General features: G+C 44.6%; 1 protein-coding gene across 2 annotated transcripts in view; it reads right to left on the bottom strand.

Annotated features, from left to right (window-relative positions):
* Positions 1-18,863, bottom strand: part of LOC143927631 (SRSF protein kinase 3-like) — a 32,209-nt gene extending 13,346 nt beyond the window's left edge. Inside the window, exons 1-4 of one of the 2 annotated variants that reach the window (XM_077451810.1) lie at positions 18,634-18,863; positions 6,804-6,891; positions 1,666-1,774; positions 1,353-1,440 (exon numbers count right to left, since the gene is read on the bottom strand). In XM_077451810.1, coding sequence (XP_077307936.1) covers positions 1,353-1,440; positions 1,666-1,774; positions 6,804-6,891; positions 18,634-18,834 — 486 coding nt within the window. In that variant the 5' untranslated portion in view covers positions 18,835-18,863. Of the gene's footprint in view, positions 1-1,352; positions 1,441-1,665; positions 1,775-6,803; positions 6,892-6,973; positions 7,154-18,633 lie in introns of those variants that run through there. The other variant, XM_077451811.1, reaches the window with a different exon arrangement.
* Between the last annotated feature and the right edge of the window lie 928 nt (positions 18,864-19,791).

The following is a 19,791-nucleotide window of genomic DNA, read 5'->3' on the forward strand; positions in this document are numbered from 1 at the left end:
TGCTCACACACAATCACTCCAAAAGTCAGACGGATTAGAACGTGATGACGTACGACCGGACTAGAATAAGGAAGTTCATAGCCAGTAGCCAATAGCTGCCCTAGCGTCGGTTTTAGTCTGTCGGACTAGCACACAGACGACTGGATTTCTCGACCGGACTCGAGTCCGTTGGAAAGATTTGAAACATGTTTTATTTCTAGGTCCATCAGACTTTGGGGAAAAAAAGTCCGCTGGAGCCCATACATGATCAAACTGTCCAACGGATTCCGGTCCATCGGACCTAGTCCGTCGAAAAGTCTGTGTGCGCCCATGTGTGTGTCAGCAATTAGTAAGGTACAGGACTTTCTGTTAATTTTTTACACAGACTGAAGAATTTACACTTGCAGGGAGCAAACAGAAAATCCTGTACCTTCTTAATCGTTCCACATTTGTGCACCCATGCATGCGTTGCACTTTGGTACATCTACAAATGTGCTGGACCATCAAAGATGGCTGTACCGGCATAGCTCCCAACTGTCCCTAATTTGGAGGGACTGTCCCTGATTTGGAGCAATGTCCCTCTGTCCCTCATTCCTCCTCATTTGTCCCTCATTTTGGTCTGATCTATATAGATGTATATAAAATGCACTTTTTTTCTATCAAAAAGTGTTTTGCAGCGCTAAATGATCTATTTCTAAATTGCTGCATTTGTAAGGCAATATAAAGGAATAACAGTGGTAAAAAAAAGCACTTGTGGGTTTAACCAATCTTGTAAAATTCTCCTTTAAGGGGGCGTGACAGGGGGTGTGTCCTATGCCTGCATACTTTTACTTATAGGTGTCCCTCATTCCCATCTCAAAAAGTTGGGAGGTATGAGTACCGGTAATGTTCGGGGGGATCCAACAGTAGGGGGACTGAAGTTCTTATTTAAGGGCTGGTTTACACTAGAAACCTGTGCATTCCCCTGCAGCGTGATTAGGCAGCCCATTTATTTGAATGGGCTACAAATTGCACAAAAACTAGTGCATGCACTACTTTTAAAATACGCACCACACCAAATCGCATAGTACTTCAGTAGCATCCAATCTGTTGCCTGCAAACGCACTGCGTTTGAGATTTGCATTTGGGGGTGCCAATCTATTGACACCTGCAACAGATCATAAAGGCAGTGCGTTTTGATTTCTTGTGTCTTTTTTTAAATGGTATGTAAATTAGTTGGCACATTACAATCAGAGCACTTTTTAATAAATTATAGATGGTGAGTACTTTTGAAAAAAAAAAAAGCCCCAAAAAAAGCTAAACGGAAAAAGATCTGGCTTGTAGCAGTCATTTTGGCCTTGGAACCCCACAAACTGCCCTCATTACATTATTACACAGTTAAGCAGCGCAATTTCATCCATGGCGGCTTCATTAAACTTTTTCCCGCTTTTTGAAATCTTCACCGCAACACACTTCTTCATCCTGGAAAGCAAACATTTTCGGAGAAGTAATCAGTCATGCAAATTTTTTTTTTTTAACACAGCACCGAAAATGTGTTTTGGATTGTTTAGAATTATTTTGGTTAGACCGGTCAGCATTAGAGTGTCTTGCCTATCTGTCTGCTGCCTACAAAGGTAGTATGACCACATTTACAGTATGTAATGATGGCTATCAAACTGAATAGAAAATGTAAGAAGTACGACTTACTGCAAGTCTCGACATAGCCACACTGTGGAGAAATAGCCCCATCCGACCTTGTGCATGACTTGGTACCTCCTGTTCAGCAGTTCACCCATTTGTACCGGGTGGTATCCTTCTGTAAGGATTCACATACATGGAAAATACAATGAAATTAAGTATACTCTTGAAGGGACCCTGTTATCAGACTATTCATTTCTACAACAATTTTCTCATAAGGTTACTTGTGCATTTAATGTGTTTTATGAATGTTATTTGCCTCTAAAAGCTTCCCTTGTGTAGACATCTAAAGGTCCCGAGACTGCTGGGTGCTGCCATACTGTATATGATTGATGTCAGCAGCCCCAACAGATGGTGGGAACCCCTGCAATGGCCACAGCAGGTGCAGATCCTACTAATGTAATAGCCACAGCAGGTGCAGATCCTACTAATGAGCAGAGACCATACCAAAGGGGTCCCCATCAGAGATAAGAAACTGTCATTTGGCTAAATCCTCCAGCATCAAAAACTGAAATATCAGGTGACTCCAAACTCTTCCTTACAAGTGCCAAAGACAAAATTGCCAGATATTACCACTGCAGAGGCGCACCTCAACTGGTGCAAGAGACAGGGTTTACTTAGTAGGGTAATAGGCAGAGAATATTATCGGTCTTAAAAAATCCATAACGCCTTGACACCCATGATCCGTAGATCAACACTCTCAGGTACCGTTTTCCATATTGAGAGAATGTTAACCTACATTTCGTTTTAGAATTAGGGGTCATCACCTGTGTGTCTCTGACAGCTGATGGTCTACACACATATTTAGGAAGCAATGAGTGTGGTTCCTAACCACTTGAAGATGAGGCCTATTCTGACACTTCTCTACTTCTTGTAAAAATCAGCATTAATTTTTTTGCTAAAAAGTACTTAGAACCCTCAAACATTATATATTTTTTTTAAGGAGAGGCCCTAGAGCATACAATGGTGGGTGTAGCAATTTTTTATATCACACTGTATTTGTGAAGCAGTTTTTCAAATGCATTTTTTTGTGAAGAAAATACACTTTAACCACTTGCCGCCTGCCTACCTTCAAATGATGGCGGGACGGTGTGGCTCTTGTTCACGCATCGCGGCAATCGTGGTCGCGCCATGTTGCTGGAACACGGCGCGACCCCGATCTCTGTATAGAGCCACTTACATGGTTCTTTAATCATGTGATCAGCTGTGTCCAATCACAGCCGGTCACATGTAAACAAGGAGGTGCCGGTAAGCGTCTCTCCTCTCGCCACACACTCTGTCAGAGAGCTGATCAGTGGCATCTCCTTGCAAGGGAAAGTGAGAGATGTAATAAGGCACTGATAATCAGTGCCCTGATTACATTAGAGCGCCACCAGTGCCAGCAACCCATGCTAACCAGTGCCAGCAACCAATGCCAACCAGTGCCAGCAATCAGTGCCCACCAGTGCCAACAATCAGTGCCCACCACTAGCAGAAATCAGTGCCCATCAGTGATGTCAGTCAGTGCTGGCTTTCAGTGCTGCCTATCAGTGATGCCTATCAATGCCCATCAGTAAAGCCCATCAATGCCTATCAGTGCCACCCATCAATGGCCAGTGCCCATTAGTGCTGCCCATCAGTGCCACTTATCCATGCCGCCTATCAGTGCCCACCAGTGCCACCTATCAGTGCCCACCAGTGGCACCTATCAATGCCCACCAGTGCCACTCATTAGTGCCGCCTATCAGTGCTCATCAGTGCCACCTATCAGTGCCCATAAGTGCAGAATGTTAGTGCCTCCTCCTCAGTGCCACCTAATCAGTGCCCATAAGTGCTCCCTCATCAGTGCCCATAAGTGCCACATCATCAGTGCCACCTCATCAGCACACATCAGTGAAGGAGAAAAATTACATATTTACAATATTTACTCATAGAAACTAAGAAAAAATGTTTTTTCAAAATTTTAGGTTTTAAAAAAAAATAAAAAATCCCAACAGTGATTAAAAAAGAAAGCTCTATATGTGTGAAGAAAATTATAATTTTTTTTTAACATGGTTACAGTGTAGCATGACCACGCAATTGTCATTCAAAGTGTGACAGGGCTGAAAGCTGAAAAATGGCCTGGGCAGGAGAGGGGTGAAAGTGCCCTGTAGATAAGTGGTTAATACATTTTAATGCAAAAATAGTATCCAATTGTTTGGTAAAATATAAAAGATGGTGTTATGCCATCTGTGTTATGCATGTAAATAGATACCTAACATGGCATGCTTTAAAATTGTGCACGCTCGTAGTACGGCAACAAGCTATGTACATTATATTGTCCATAGGCAAAGCTTTAAAAGCCTTTACAGATTACCACTTTTGATTTACATAGAAAGTCTGGTGCTAGAAGTATTTATTTTAATCTGATGTTCGTGGCGATTCCTCGCGTGTGGGGTGATCAGCGTTTATGTACCGATGTGGGACCGACATGTGTGGTTAGCTTTGTGCATGAGCATGGTGGGACAGGGAGCGTTACATTTTTTATTTTATTATTTATTATATATATATATATATATTTGTATCTTTACACTGTCTCTTTTAAAAAAAATGTATTACTTTGATTGCTATCATAGGGAATGTAAACATCCCCTCTGATAGCAATAAAGCATGACAGGTCCTCTACTGAGACATGAAAGGGTCTATTAGACCCCAGATATCTCCTTTGCCCTTAAAAGCATCTGATCAAACCAAGATCGGTTTGAACAAATGCTATCCCAATCCAAAAATGGGATGTTTCTAATTCTTTTCATTCACGTTGATATATTATGAGACGTGTCTCTCTGGGGTGTTGTTCCATGGTTGGGGTGGGTGGGAGTGCTTGGAAATTTCTTTGTATCCTGACAATAATGGTATGAGGCGGGTTGAACCTCACTGGTCTTGATACCTACTCACCTCCTGATGGAGGCTATAGAATGTGCATTGTTGACGAGCCAAATGTTTTGTTTTTTTCCTGTATTGCTGAAGGCGGTTTTTCTTGTACTGTTGTGTATAATTTTTGTGTTAAACTCAATAAAAAAAAAAAAATTGGATTGTTTACATTCTGCCCAAACTGGAAGTGACGAAATACTCCTTGCTTCTGGTCTCTTATGCCCCGTACACACGATCAGAAATTCTGCCAGCAAAAGTCCGATGTGAGCTTTTGGTCAGAAATTTCGACCCTGTGTATGCTCCATCGGACTTTTGCTGGTTGAATTCCCGCCAACAAAAGATTGAGAGCAGGTTCTCAATTTTTCAGCCAGAAAAAGTTCAGATCGGAAATTCCGATCGTCTATACCAATTCTGACGCGCAAAATTCCTAAGCATGCTCAGAAACAATTCGACACATGCTCAGAAGCATTGAACTTCATTTTCTCTGCTCGTCGTAGTGTTGTATGTCACCACATTCTTGGCGGTCGAAAGTTCAGAGAACTTTTCGTGTGTGTGCAAGCCAAGCTTGAGTGGAATTCTGGTGGAAAAAACATCCAAGTTTTTTCAGACGGAAAATCCGCTTGTGTGTACGGGGCATAACACCAGTGGTTCTCAACCTCTGTCCTCAAGTAGCCCCAACAGGCCATGTTTTGGGAACTTCCCTTAGATAAAATAGCCCTTATCAATACCATGTCATTGATATTGATTTAAAGCAGATGTGCAAAGTAAAGGAAAACCTGAAAACATGGACCGTTACTTGAGGACTGAGTTTGAGAACCGCTGTCTTAGACCATAGTGATATCCCTGATCAGATCCATGATCAGCTGGCATTAGTCTCGGGCTCCCTGATAGGATGGGAGAGGCACCAGAGGGCAGCCTGGGGGGGGGCTCCCACTGCTTGTGAAAGCGATGCAGTGGCTAATTAGGTTCGCTATTACATTGTAGAGCATCGCTGCCTCTAAAAAAAGATACTGAAGTCATGATTGCAGCTGCAGCCCCTGACCCTGGGATAACCACTCAGACCAGTATATCGTTTGGTGGCAAGTGGCTAATCATGTTAATCCCCAATCATGGAGATCATATGGGATTTGTTTACAAACAGACCAGCTTCAGCTTTCATTGTGTCTCTTAGAGAGATAGAACAGGCTACAGCTGTCACAGTGCAATTACATTTTTTTAATAACTTAATCAAGAGTTAAAAATAAAATAAAAAACGACAATGTGTATAATAACCAGAATGCAGTTTTCAAAATTTTTTGTCAATTTGCTGGCTGATGATAAAAAAACAACAAGGCGTTTATTAGAAAGCATACCAAACAAAAAGTCCTATATTTCCTAAAAAAAATAAATTTTATATATATATATATATATATATATATATATATATATATATATATATATATATATATATATATATATATATATGTATGTAAACTAATCATAAAGGTACTGTTGAGTTACCCGACACATATGCCATGTACACACGGCCGGACTTTACGACAGCAATGGTCAGACGGAACGAATCCGTCAGACAATTTGACCGTGTGTGGGCTTCATCGAACCTTTGCTGTCGAAAAATCTGATAGACTTTAGATTTAGAACATGTTTCAAATCTTTCCGACGGACTCGAGTCCGGTCGAAAAATCAGTTCGTGTGTATGCTAGTCCGACGGACGAAAACCGACGCTAAGGCAGCTATTGGCTACTGGCTATGAACGTCCTTATTCTAATCCAGTTGTACGTCATCACATTCGAATCCATCGGACTTTGGTGTGATTGTGTGTGGCCAAGTTTGTTTGTTCGGAAAGTCCGTCAGAACTCCGCTGAAAAGTCAGTCGGGAAAACCATTGGACCTAGTCTGCTGGAATGTCTGGTCGTGTGTACGCGGCATTACTGATGCTGCTAAATTTTATCTGGACATCTTTGCATGGTCGAGCCATGGTTACCTTTACCAACCTTTCCTTACCCTCCTCAATTTTAGCACATCATCCCCTCTATGACTACACTTTAAGGGCACCCATAAAGAGGCAGATATTTGTCTTGGGCCTCTTTTACAGGGAACAAAAAGCGACTGCCGTCTCCATGAGGCATCTCAAGCACTTCAGATGATAAAGGTTTGCAAAGATGCCCGACCCCATGAAAACCTAAACTGGGTCAAATGCAAGCAAAATAAATTCCCCCATAGCCAATGTGTCACCTCAAAGTGCTCTGATGACCTACCTTGGCAATATTCTGCAGGATTCTCCTGGTCCAGATCTTTAGTAGACATAGTGAAAGATGTATTTGCTTCTAAGCAGGATGCTTGCCCCTGAAACACAGGCATTTAGTATACATTAGTCTGTACATCCACTTACATTGCCTCATATGATATTCTGTGAGTTGATTATTACCATATCTGCCTGTGGATGCCCTCCCCTCTTGTCCTCGAGGACCCTTTCAACCTGTCCTCGGGTCTCTGACAAGTCAGAGATGTGCCAGGCCTGTGGAGAAGTTTGGCATTTCCTTCTGGCACGGGAAAGCTCAGATGTTTGAGCGAGGGTAGTGCTAATGGAGAAGGCAGTGATGTCAAGCTGACCTGCCTAGCCCCTGTGCCCTGGCGGGCATCCAGTTATACAGCGGGAGGCTTTCTGATTCTGCAGGATAAGGAGCAGAGAGGGATTTTCCAGATGTACTCAGCTTCTAAAATCTTTTCCTTCATTAGTGAGGAATTAGAGAAATAGATGATTGGCAAATGAAAGAGTTAAAGGAGATGTAAAGCCTAACTGGATGACATTCAGTTTGCTGCAACAGTGTGTGTGTGTGTGTGTGTGTGGGGGGGGGGGGGGGGGGGGGGCACACACTAATGCAGTGATCAATGCTATAAACATACCTCCCAACATTTTGAGATGGGAATGAGGGACACCTACTAGCAAACGTATGTAGGCAGAGGACACGCCCCCTGCCACACCCCTTAAAAGGAGAATTAACCCAAAAAAGTTTAATTAAATCCACAAGGGCTTTTTTTTTATTTTTTACCACTACTATTCCTTTATATTGGCTTTCAAAATTTACAATGCAGCAATTTAGAAATTGGAGGAAATGTTTAGCACTGAGAAACACTTTTTGAAAGATAAAAAGTGCATTTTATATACAACTATATAGATCAGATCAAAATGAGGGACAAATGAGGAGGAAAGAGGGGCAGAGGGACATTGTTCCGAATCAGGGACAGTCCCTCAAAATCAGGGACAGTTGGCAGTTATGTATAAATATGACCTGTCACTGTACATGTTAAACATCTAGGGTGATCAAGGGGTTAAATGTGTGCCTAGCCAGTGTTTGTGTGTACTATGTGTGGTGCGTTTACTAAGGGAAAGAAAATCCATCACTTCCCCCCCCTGTCAAGACAGAGTTCTGCCTTGCCTTTACATAGGCAGAGCCCACTTTGTGTGTTTTCCTGACGAACTGTGGGTGGACATCCATTGGCCGGCACCCGCTGATCAGCATCTGCTGTGACAAATCACAGCAGAAGTGGCACTTCGGCGGCGCGCGCACATCCCCCCATACCCAGAAGTGCAGGATCATGTATATATATATATATATATATATATATATATATATATATATATATATATATATATATATATTTATATACACATATATACATATATATATATACACATACACAGTATCTCACAAAAGTGAGTACACCCCTCACATTTTTGTAAATATTTTATTATATCTTTTCATGTGACAACACTGAAGAAATGACACTTTGCTACAGTGTAAAGTAGTGAGTGTACAGCTTGTATAACAGTGTAAATTTGGTGTCCCCTCAAAAAAACTCAACACACAGCCATTATTGTCTAAACTGCTGGCAACAAAAGTGAGTACACCCCTAAGTGAAAATGTCCAAATTGGGCCCAAAGTGTCAATATTTTGTGAGGCCAACATTATTTTCCAGCACTGCCTTAACCCTCTTGGGCATGGAGTTCACCGGAGCTTCAAAGGTTGCCACTGGAGTCCTCTTCCACTTCTCCATGACGACATCATGGAGCTGGTGGATGTTAGAGACCTTGTGCTCCTCCACCTTCCATTTGAGGAGGCCAGTCCATCACCTTTACCCTCAGCTTCTTTATCAAGGCAGTGGTCATCTTGGAGGTATGTTTGGGGTCGTTATCATGTTGGAATACTGCCCTGTGGCCAAGTCTCTGAAGGGAGGGGATCATGCTCTGCTTCAGTATGTCACAGTACATGTTGGCATTCATGGTTACCTCAATGAACTGTAGCTCCCCAGTGCCAGTAGCCCTCATGCAGCCCCAGACCATGACACTCCCACCACCATGCTTCACTGTAGGCAAGATACACTTGTCTTTGTACTCCTCACCTGGTTGCCCCCCCACACACACTTGACACCATGTGAACCAAATAAGTTTATCTTGATCTCATCAGACCACAGGACATGGTTCCAGTAATCCATGTCCTTAGTCTGCTTGCCTTCAGCAAACTGTTTGCAGGCTTTCTTGTGCATCATCTTTAGAAGAGGCTTCCTTCTGGGATGACAGCCATGCAGACCAATTCGATGCAGTGTGCAGTGTATGGTCTGAGCACTGACAGGCTGACCCCCCCTACAACCTCTGCAGCAATGCTGGCAGCACTCATTCATCTATTTCCAAAAGACAATCTCTAGATATGACGCTGAGCACATGCACTCAACTTCTGTGGTCAACCATGGCGAGGCCTGTTCTGAGTGGAACCTGTCCTGTTAGACCGCTGCATGGTCTTGGCCACCGTGCTGCAGCTCAGTTTTAGGGTCTTGGCAATCTTCTTATGGCCTAGGCCATCTTTATGTAGAGCACCAATTCTTTTATTTCAGATCTTCAGAGAGTTCTTTGCCATGAGGTGCCATGTTGAACTTCCAGTGACCAGTATGAGAGAGTGAGAGCGATAACACCAAATTTAACACACCTGCTCCCCATTCACACCTGAGACCTTGTAACACGTCACATGACAACGGGGAGGGAAAATGGCTAATTAGGCCCAATTTGGACATTTTCACTTAGGGGTGTACTCATTTTTGTTACCAGCAGTTTAGACATTAAAGCGGTAGTAAACCCGCACATTTTTTTTTTTTTTAAAACCTGCAAAGCAAAAGGCATAATGAGCTAGTATGCACCGCATACTAGCTCATTATGAAATACTTACCTTAGAACGAGGCCCCGACATCTGGCCCGATCCACGCCGAGGGAGCTGACATGCTCCCTCTGCGTTTCTTCCAGGTATCGCGGCTCCGGCGCTCTGAGTGGCCGGAGCCGCGATATCGTCACTCCCGCGCATGCGCGCGGGAGATTTCAGTCCGGCCGCTCGGCTGCTGCCGGATTTTGACGGCGAGAAACCCCTTGTGCGCATGCGCCGCTGCAGTCAGCGGCGCATACCGAGGGGAATATCTCCTAAACCGTACAGGTTTAGGAGATATTTTTTTTACCTACAGGTAAGCCTTATTATAGGCTTTCCTGTAGGTAAAAGTTAAAAATGTGGGTATACAACCACTTTAATGGCTGTGTGTTAAGTTATTTTGAGGGGACAGCAAATTTACACTGTTATACAAGCTGTACACTCACTACTTTACATTGTAGCAAAGTGTAATTTCTTCAGTGTTGTCACATGACACGATATAATAAAATATTTGCAAAAATGTGAGGGGTGTACTTACTTTTGTGATATACAGTATATATATATATATATATATATATATATATATATATATATATATATATATATATATGTATATGTGATTCTGCACAGCACGGTCACCCTGTAGCAGTAAATTTGCTTCCTCATATCAGAGCCTCCATCAATTAGAACAGTGAGCAGCCGCACCAAATCTGATTCCAAATCTCCTGGAATGAGCAGTCATAGACAGGACCTTAAATATTACACTGCAGTTATACAGGTATGGGGCTGTAGGAACAGATGTGCCTAGGCACACTCACATGCTAGGTAGTGCACTGATATTTATCAAGAGACTTTTCAGACAAAAGGTAGATCTTCTAAGGCAGTGATGGCAAACCTTGGCACCCAAGATGTCTTGGAACTACATTTCCCATGATGCTCATGCACTCTGCAGTGTAGTGGAGCATCGTGGGAAATGTAGTTCCAAAACATCTGGGGTGCCAAAGTTCTCCATCACTGCTCTAAGATGTTTCTTGGTTACAATTAACATTTCTACATATTTTTTAAAATCTATACCATGCCAAATCTTCACTTTTTGAGTTTGATTACATTTTTAAATAATGTTACAGAACAGAAAGTTGCTTTATGAGATTCTGCTGCCACCCTAGCAGCCAATCAAAGTCTTTCTTGCATTTGAAGGGCTGTTCCATTGACAGTTACTTCTACATTATGGCTCACCATCACACTTTATCCTCCCCTTTAAGACTTCATCCATATGTTACGAGATAGGACCGTGCAGATTGTACTATTATCCTTAAATTACTTAAAGCTGCCTGCATTTTGCTGGGTTAATCGGAAATATTACATGTAATCCAAGAGCTCAGCGGTCTCCTATCCCGCAAATCCATGAATGATGAAGATGAGTCTTGTTTAATACAAGTTCATGTCAAGGATTAAAGTCAGGGGCATAGGTTTACCCTGGAGGACTTTATTGTGACAAAATAGAGACCTTTAATTCTGCAATTACTGTTACTCTGAGGAAGAGACACATTGCACGTTAATGTGGAAGGAATTATATTATTACAACAGAATTATATGTAAAGCCGGTAAGCCAAACTTAGCACCTTCATTGGGTAGTACTATCCAAGGGGCAATAAACTGTTCTCCAGGGTCATTAAAAATTCCTCCAAGCAACACTTTGAAATACATTTTGGGTGGAAGTTTCTAAGGAAGCTTTGCCATGCATTTCCAACATCTGACTGCCTCACTTGCTAATTCCCAAGAAGTTCCAGTACCTTTATTTTGGAATGGTCCCTAAAGTACAAGTCTGGGTTCACATAAATGTTTCCCCACATCCAATTTGCACAACAGGCGAGTGCGACCAGCTCTTAATGGAGCCGGTATACACAGGTCCGGGTTGGCCACGGTCCAGATTGCATTCTGGCTAAAATTCGGACCTGAATCGCACCTGAACCGGTAAACAGGGACACAGGGAAATCGTAGAAGTAGACACCGCTACCCCAGTGGTCTTCACTTGCTTCCGGGTCCTGAGCTGAGTGGTCAGCCCAATGCATCGTTATTACAGGGGGTCAACTGCTTTGCACGGGAGCCATTCAGAGAGTGCTCTGCATTTTTTGTGATTGGATGAGGTGCCGAGGCGGGGCGTTCTCTGAATGGTGCCTGTGCTGAGTGGTTGACCTCCTGTGTTCACAATGCATCAGCACAGGACCCAGAAGCATGTGGAGATCATTAGAGTAGTGGTGTCTACTACACCGATTTCCAGCTATCAGGGACATCAGCTGGATATGATATGCATAGTTACATTAGTCCAGGGGTGGACTGACAACTCTTGGGGCCCCTGAGCATTTGGAGATTATGGGGCCCCTAGGCAATCAGAGATTATGGGGCCACATAGCACACACACACAGTATAAAATGACACAGTATATGCATACATGTAAACACAGTATACACCAGGGGTGCCCAACCAGTGGCCCACGGAGCCCTCTGATGTGGCCCTCAACCTCCTGCTCTAAGATGGCAAGTTGGCAAGCCCAGATCATGGGTTGCCAACCCGCCATCCCAGAGCAGCAGTTTTTTAAATGAAGCCACTGGTAGTGGAATCAAGTGGCTGTGGAGCAGAGCCACAATAGCCAATGCTTCCTGTATAGTGCCCACTCCTGTCACAGGCGGAGTGATACCAAATGCATTCCACCTAGGACAGCAACAGCCAGCGATACCAGAATGGAAGATAAAGGTAAGTTTACTACTAAATTCACAGTATATATGGATATATCTGTTTTGCGGTGGTTACTGGGCTGCTTTCAAACTGATCCGCAGGTGCAGTGCAGCTGCGGGTTACCTGCATTGAGCCATAGACTTCTGTTATTACCTGCGGGTTTGTTACACCTTCAGAAAGTTCGCCACACCTGCAGGATATAATAGAAGTTTACGGCAAAGTGCAGCTAACCTGCAGAAAATTCACAGGTTCACTGCGCTGCACCTGCGGTTTGGGCAAATCGTGGCGCATCAGTGTGAAAGCAGTTTTAGACCCCTTTCATGTGATTGGTCCGACCCAATCGAACTTACTATTCACCTCTATCGAGCAGCAGAAGTAAACGGCCTACCTAAAAAAAAAATAGAAAGGGATCTGCGCCTTCCATCTGGGCGAATCGGATTGGGTCAGAGGGCCCATAGAGTAGAGAGGGCTGTGTCCGTGGACATGAACCTGTCATCCTCCCACTCCCCTCATTGTGGCCCGCGACCAGTTACCAGTTCGCTTAAGTGGCCCTCGCTCTTCAAAAGGTTGGGCACCCCTGGTATACATAGACATGTTTCTATTGGCTGAGAAGGTGGGGCAGCTATAATCTCGGGTTTTTTAGACCAAAAGGATGTCGGTAAGGGACATTTTAGAGACGGATGTAAAAAAAAACACAGATTTTGACATACTGTCCCTGGTTTTACTGAGACTGGCAACCCTGTTTTGGCCCCCTAGTGGCCCGGGGCCCTCTGGCAGTGCCCAAGTAAATGAATGGTCAGTCCGCCCCTGCGGATTAGTCCAAGCTAGACCAATGTAGCTATGTATAAAATATCCATACCTGGAATTCTTCTTTAAGAACTTGATGTCCATTGCAACATCAAACTAAAATACCACCCTAAATATATATTTATTTATCAAAAAAAGATTAGCTGTACTATTTTTCAGGGTTTGTGTGACTAGAACTAACCCTCGTAAAAGTGTCTTACTCCCATTAGTCAAAATATATTTGAAATGGTTTTCATTTTATAGGCAGAAGAGATATGATTCTATCTCAGGTTTTATAGATCTCTCCAAAGTCTTTTTAAATCAGTGTTAATGGGCAATTTTTCCACACCCTGATAAGTGGGTGAGTGCTGAAAATAGCCATCACCCTGTAACCTAACCTCATCAGCCTTCACATCTGCGGATATGTGATATGTCAAATTCAAGTAACATCGAGGGCTAATTTCAATAGGCCAAACTTGGTTATGACTACAAGACTGAGAAGGGACAGCAGCCCCTGCAATCAGCCATTATATACAGTACTGTGCAAAAGTTTTAGGCAGGTGTAAAGCAATGCTGTAAAGTAAGAATGTTTAAAAAAAATATATTTTAATTGTTTATTTTTATCAATTTACAAAATACAAAGTGAATGAACAGAAGAAAAATCTAAGGCTGGGTTCACACCATCGCTGCATACGGCTCCCAGCATAGTCCCGATGCGTCCTGGTCCACTGTTTCAGGTCCAATTTTTTGCCTGAATTCAGACCTGAAAATGATCAAAAGACGCACAGGACTCCTGTGCAATTTTGCACCGGAGCCACAGCGGAGATATGTAAACCGGCTCCATAGAGAGCCAATCACAATCTCCTGCTATTGCGAATTGGATGCGGGGAACTCGCATCCAATTTGCAAGGGTGTGAACCCAGCCTAAATCAAAGCAATTTTTGGTATGACTACCCTTTGCCATCAAACCAGCATCAGTTCTTACACTTGCACAAAGTTAAAGATTTTGTAGGATTAGAGTCAGGTGTATGATTAACCTCATATACAGGGCCGGTGCTACCACTAGGCAAACTAGGCAGCCGTCTAGGGCATACTGCTGCCTAGGGTGCCTGGCCACTGGTGTTTCTCCTCTCTTCTCTCTGCAGCAAGCAACTAAGTCTCAGAATCAGCAGGCAGCCGCCACTCTGTTCGCACATAGTGTCAGTGGTGCAGCAGTGGCAGAGGACTGTGTCTGTGTTCTGACTCCTGAATGAATGAAAGCAAGCAAACATTCATTGATGGGCTGCATTGATGGGTGCTGGTAGGCTGCATTGACGGGCGCTGGTAGGCTGCATTTGATGGGCACTGGTAAGCTGCATTTGATGGGCACTGGTAAGCTGAATTTGATGGGCGCTGGTGAGGCTGAATTTGATGGGCGCTGGTGAGGCTGCATTGGATGGGCGCTGGTGAGGCTGCATTGGATGGGCGCTGGTGAGGCTGCATTTGATGGGCGCTTCATTAAAAAGGTGGGGTATACATGGGCAGGTCAAAGGGGGTGAAGTCAGGGGTGGAGCCAGGGGGCTGCAAAATTAGGTTTTGCCTAGTGTGTCAAAAATCCTTGCACCAACCCTGCTCATATGCGGCCTCTTGGTGTTAAAGCCCACCCGCTGGCCGTACGCATGGTGGTGTGCACCAAATGACTGGGCCATTTCACATGGGCTGTCTGACCAGGTCCGCCTGTCAGTTTTCAGACCCTCTAGTCTCCTCTATGGAGCAGCAGATCACTGACACTCGCTGCTATCCGATCCGAACCTGTCCACCAAAAACAGACAGATGGTGGTCCTATTTTCCATCTGCCCGGCGGATCGTATGGAAACGGACAGGTGGTCCATTTCCATCCGTTTTAGCCATAGAGGAGAATGGGACTGTGTCCACTCTGCACAGTGGAGAAGACAAGGACCTGTCATCTGTCTGCTCATCAGGGATCAGCGAAGAAATCCCCCGCTGAGCAAGCGGATTCCATTAAGCGGAGGCGCTCATGTGAAAGGGGCCTTAGCAATCCCAATAATACATTGTAAAAATAGTGGTTACATTATCACTTTGCTGTACTCTGCAGAGAACAGAGCTGTGGGAGGGACCCAGTGGGCTCCACCCACTACAGGCTGCCTGCAGAAATCTACAGGAGGAGGGCGGAGACAAGACCAGTCACCCTGCACATAAAGAGAAAGTTGGAGGGACTGGTCTTTATGACACCCATAACATGAACAGGAAGTGAGGACACAGGTAGCATAAAAAACATGCCACAAGTTTTGGCTAGAGTTTGAGCCTTCTTATGTGATAAAAAAATGTAGAGAAGCAATGCCGGTTATCCTTATCGCAATTCATAATGCTGGGAAACCTTCACTGGTGACAGGTCAGTATTTGACGCTTGATGATATTTATTTCCTGGTCGCTGCTCAAGTAACTTGAGCACATCCCTCAGTAAAAAAACGTTGATTGATTTAATGAAATTCTGAGTAACTCATTTAATACCCGTTAGGTAGCTTTCTACTCATCGCTGTGATCTGGAACACGCTGGTATAAAGCCGAAACCTCGTGTCACAGGACAAATTGATATCAACTTCACCAGGGGCAGTGCTAGGTGGCAAAAAGACCATGTACGTGACGCAGCCTTTTTTTTCGTCTGGGCCGTGAACTACCTGACCTATATACACTGACCTACCTACACTGACCTACTAACACTGACCTATCCACACTGACCTACCCACACTGACCTACCCACACTGACCTACTAACACTGACCTACCCACACTGACCTACTAACACTGACCTACATACACTGACCTACCCACACTGACCTACCCACACTGACCTACCCACACTGACCTACCCACATTGACCTACCTACACTGACCTACCCACATTGACCTACCTACACTGACCTACATACACTGACCTACCCACACTGACCTACCCACACTGACCTACCCACACTGACCTACAAACACTGACCTACAAACATTGACATTTACATAAACTGACGGTAGTGACCTACCCACACTGACCTACCCACACTGACCTACCTACACTGACCTACCTACACTGACCTACCTACACTAACCTACATACACTAACCTACCTGACATTTACATAAACTGACGGTAGTGACCTACATACACTGACCTACCTACACTGACAGTAGTGACCTACCTACTTACCTACCTACACTGGCCTGCCTGACCCACATACACTGACATTTACATACACTGTCTGACCTACCTCAGCCGTGGTGTGCAGTGTCACAGCAGCCAGGCAGTCAGTCAGTCTGTCGTCAGAGGAGGAGCCGAGGAGGAGAGCGACCCGCCCGGATGAGGCGTGACGGCCGCATTGTAATTCCCGCCTTCTGGAGCCTGCAGCGCCTATGATGGATGTCATAGTCCCGCGGTCCTGGCATTGGACTAGTGGGATGTCCATCATAGGCGTCGCAGGCTCCAGAAGGCGGGACCTGCTATGGCACTCGGCCGCACTCGGCGGCACTCAGGATCAGATTGGTCCCGGTGCTCGCCGCTTGGGGCTAACAGAAGAGAGCTGCATGCCTGAGACTCTGGGCTTTTCGGGGTCACATTCAGGGCTGCAGCCCCCCCAGCCACCCCCTCGCGATGCCCCTGAATTTCACCAAAAGGTTTTATGTGAACAAAAACTCTGAATGCAGAAGTGGGATATAGACTATGCATAGTTGTAAAATCATGGAAGAAACTTGGAATATTAATGGTGGGTGGCTATAAACTCAAGGGTCTATTTAAAGTTTTGGGATCAACATTGCAGGCATTGAAAATGCTAGTTACCTGGGTGCGTAACTCTTCAATATTTTTATATCTCAGACCTGTAACAAGCAGGGTGTAAATGAGTGTCAAACAAGTGTCAAAATTCCTTAGGTCAATGTTTGTTATTACCTTGTAAAAGTAGCAGTGACATCATCACTGTGTTGCACATAGAATGACCACATTTCCCGGATTGCCCAGGACAGTGCCGCATTTTGCAGGTCTGTCCCGGGTCCTGGGTACCTTCATTCTGGGACAATACCAGTGGCAATGTGGAGGATTAACCCCTTATGCTGCGTAAACACAATCGGAATTTTGGTCGGGAAAAGCTCTGATGGTTTTCCCAACGGAATTCCAATGGGATTTCGCTCAAGCTGTCTTGCCTACACGCGGTCACATCAAATCACGACCGTCAAGAACACGGTGACGTACCACACGTACGACGCGACTATAAAAAGGAAGTTCAATAGCCAGTAGCCAACAGCTTCCGTCTCGTAGTTGAATCTGAGCATGCGTGAGTTTTTGCTAGTCGGAATTGCATACACACGATCGGAATTCCCGATAGAAACTTTTTCCTTCGGAAAAAATGAGAACCTGCTCTCAGTCTTTTACTGGCGGGAACTCGGCCAGCAAAATTCCGATGGAGCATACACACGATCGCATTTTCCGATGAAAACCTCTCATCTGTCTTTTGCTGGCCGAAATTCCGACCGCGTGTACGCGGCATTAGGTTCCACAATGAGTGAAACAAGCGTGCTTTACTGCATATACAGACTGATTTTACTGCTGTGGGTTTAGTAACACTTTTAGCCCTTGTACACACGGTCGGACATTCTGACGGAAAATGTCCAATCGGACCGTGTTGTCGGATAATCCAACCATGTGTGGGCTTCATTGGACTTTTTCCGTCAGAATGTCCAAAGTTTGAGAGCTGGATATAAAAACTTTCCGACAACATGATCCGATCGGACTTTGCCCGATCGTTTGTAGAGAATTCCGATCGCACAAAGTGCCACGCATGCTCAGATCAAATTCCTAGACCAAAGCTATTGGCTACTAGCCTGATCGTAGTCCCGTCGTAACAATAAAACGTCATCACGTTACGAACGATCGGATTTTCCGAAAACTTTGTCCGACCGTGTGTATGCAACACCAGTTTCGGACAAAATCCTTAGGAAAAAATCCGACGGATTTTATTGTCGGAATGTCCGACCGTGTGCACGAGGGCTAAGAAGGAATGGCTTTCTAAAGGGCATCGTCTTTCTGTGCCTTGCGGGAAATGGTGCGATTTTTTTCCGTGCGTTCCCCCAGCGCACAAATGTCAACATAACCTAAGCTGCTCACTACAAACCACTAACCATCATTTGCTCTTTGTATCATGCATAGATATTGTTTTGTGCTCTCCTAGCTAAGTTAAAGCAGCAAAAAAAAAAAAACACATCAATTCATATTAACCAATCAGATCTGAGTTTAGTGTTATCAGATAATTGGGAGAGCTCTTCTAATTGGTTGTTATGGATTTGCAGGAATATATGCATTGCTTTATTAAATGTTTTCTTCTAGAAGAGACTCACAGTTGGGATGCTCAGTGTGTCCAGAGAGTCGTCTGCAGCCGGCACACAGGGTTTGTCTTGCTGCGCCCGGTTGGTGCTCCCTATAATGTGTTCTGCAAAGTCCCAGAGCTGGAATGAGGCGACCATACGGTTCATAGAAGGGCAGCGAGCACAGACTTCCTCTGCAGGGGAATGTGGTGAGGAAGGAGAGGTGGGATCCATTTCAAATCATGTTTGGAACTTCAGTCCATTGGTGGGAAAGTTATTTTGTTGAGGGGGGGGGGGGGGGGGGCGATCATCAAGTTCGGACAGCTGCGGACTGATCCAGTTACGGTCATCTTATGATTGCACCTGTTTTAACCCTTAGATTTCCAGTGCTGCTAAAGCAGCAGCTGTATCACCCCCCCACCCCCCTTTTCTATTTAACTGTTTCTTATATTTAGCACACAAACATTTTTTGGGACCCTTTAACCATTAGCCGTCCAGCTGCCATCGTTATACTGTATCTGTACGGCGGCTCGCGCCTGCTGCACGCTGCGGGAGCATGCCTGCAGATCGGACGGACTTGTTGTCCGACGGTGACCTGCGATTGTGGTATACAGGGGAAGAATAGTAAACAAAGCAGATCCCCGTTCTGACAGGGGACCGGAGATCGGGAACAGCAATCTCTGTCATGTACCAGTAAACCCATCCCCCACACAGCTAGAACACACCCAGGGAACACAGTTAACCCCTTGATAGCCCCTTATGCCTTGTACACACGGTCGGACATTCCGACCACAAAATCTGTCGGATTTTTTCCCAACGGATTTTGTCTGAAACTGGTGTTGCATACACACGGTCGGACAAAGTTGACGGAAAATCCCATCGTCCGGTACGTGGTGATGTTCGTTGCGTACGACGTTACTACGTAGAGGCTAGTAGCCAATAGCTTTGGTCTCGTAATTTGATCTGAGCATGCGTGGCACTTTGTCCATTGGAATTCTCTACAAACGATCATAAAAAGTCTGATCTGATTTTTTTGTCGGAAAATTTTAGATCCTGCTCTCAAATTTTTTCCGTCGGAATTTCCGACGTAAAAAGTCAGATAGAGCCCACACACGATTGGATTTTCCGACAATATAATCCGATCGGTCCATTTCCGTTGGAATTTCCGACCGTGTGTACAGGGCATTAGTG

The sequence above is a fragment of the Lithobates pipiens genome, unplaced genomic scaffold (assembly GCF_037356315.1).
Source record: "Lithobates pipiens isolate NorthernLeopardFrog02 unplaced genomic scaffold, aLitPip1_a1.2 Scaffold_23, whole genome shotgun sequence".
NCBI lineage: Eukaryota > Metazoa > Chordata > Amphibia > Anura > Ranidae > Lithobates > Lithobates pipiens.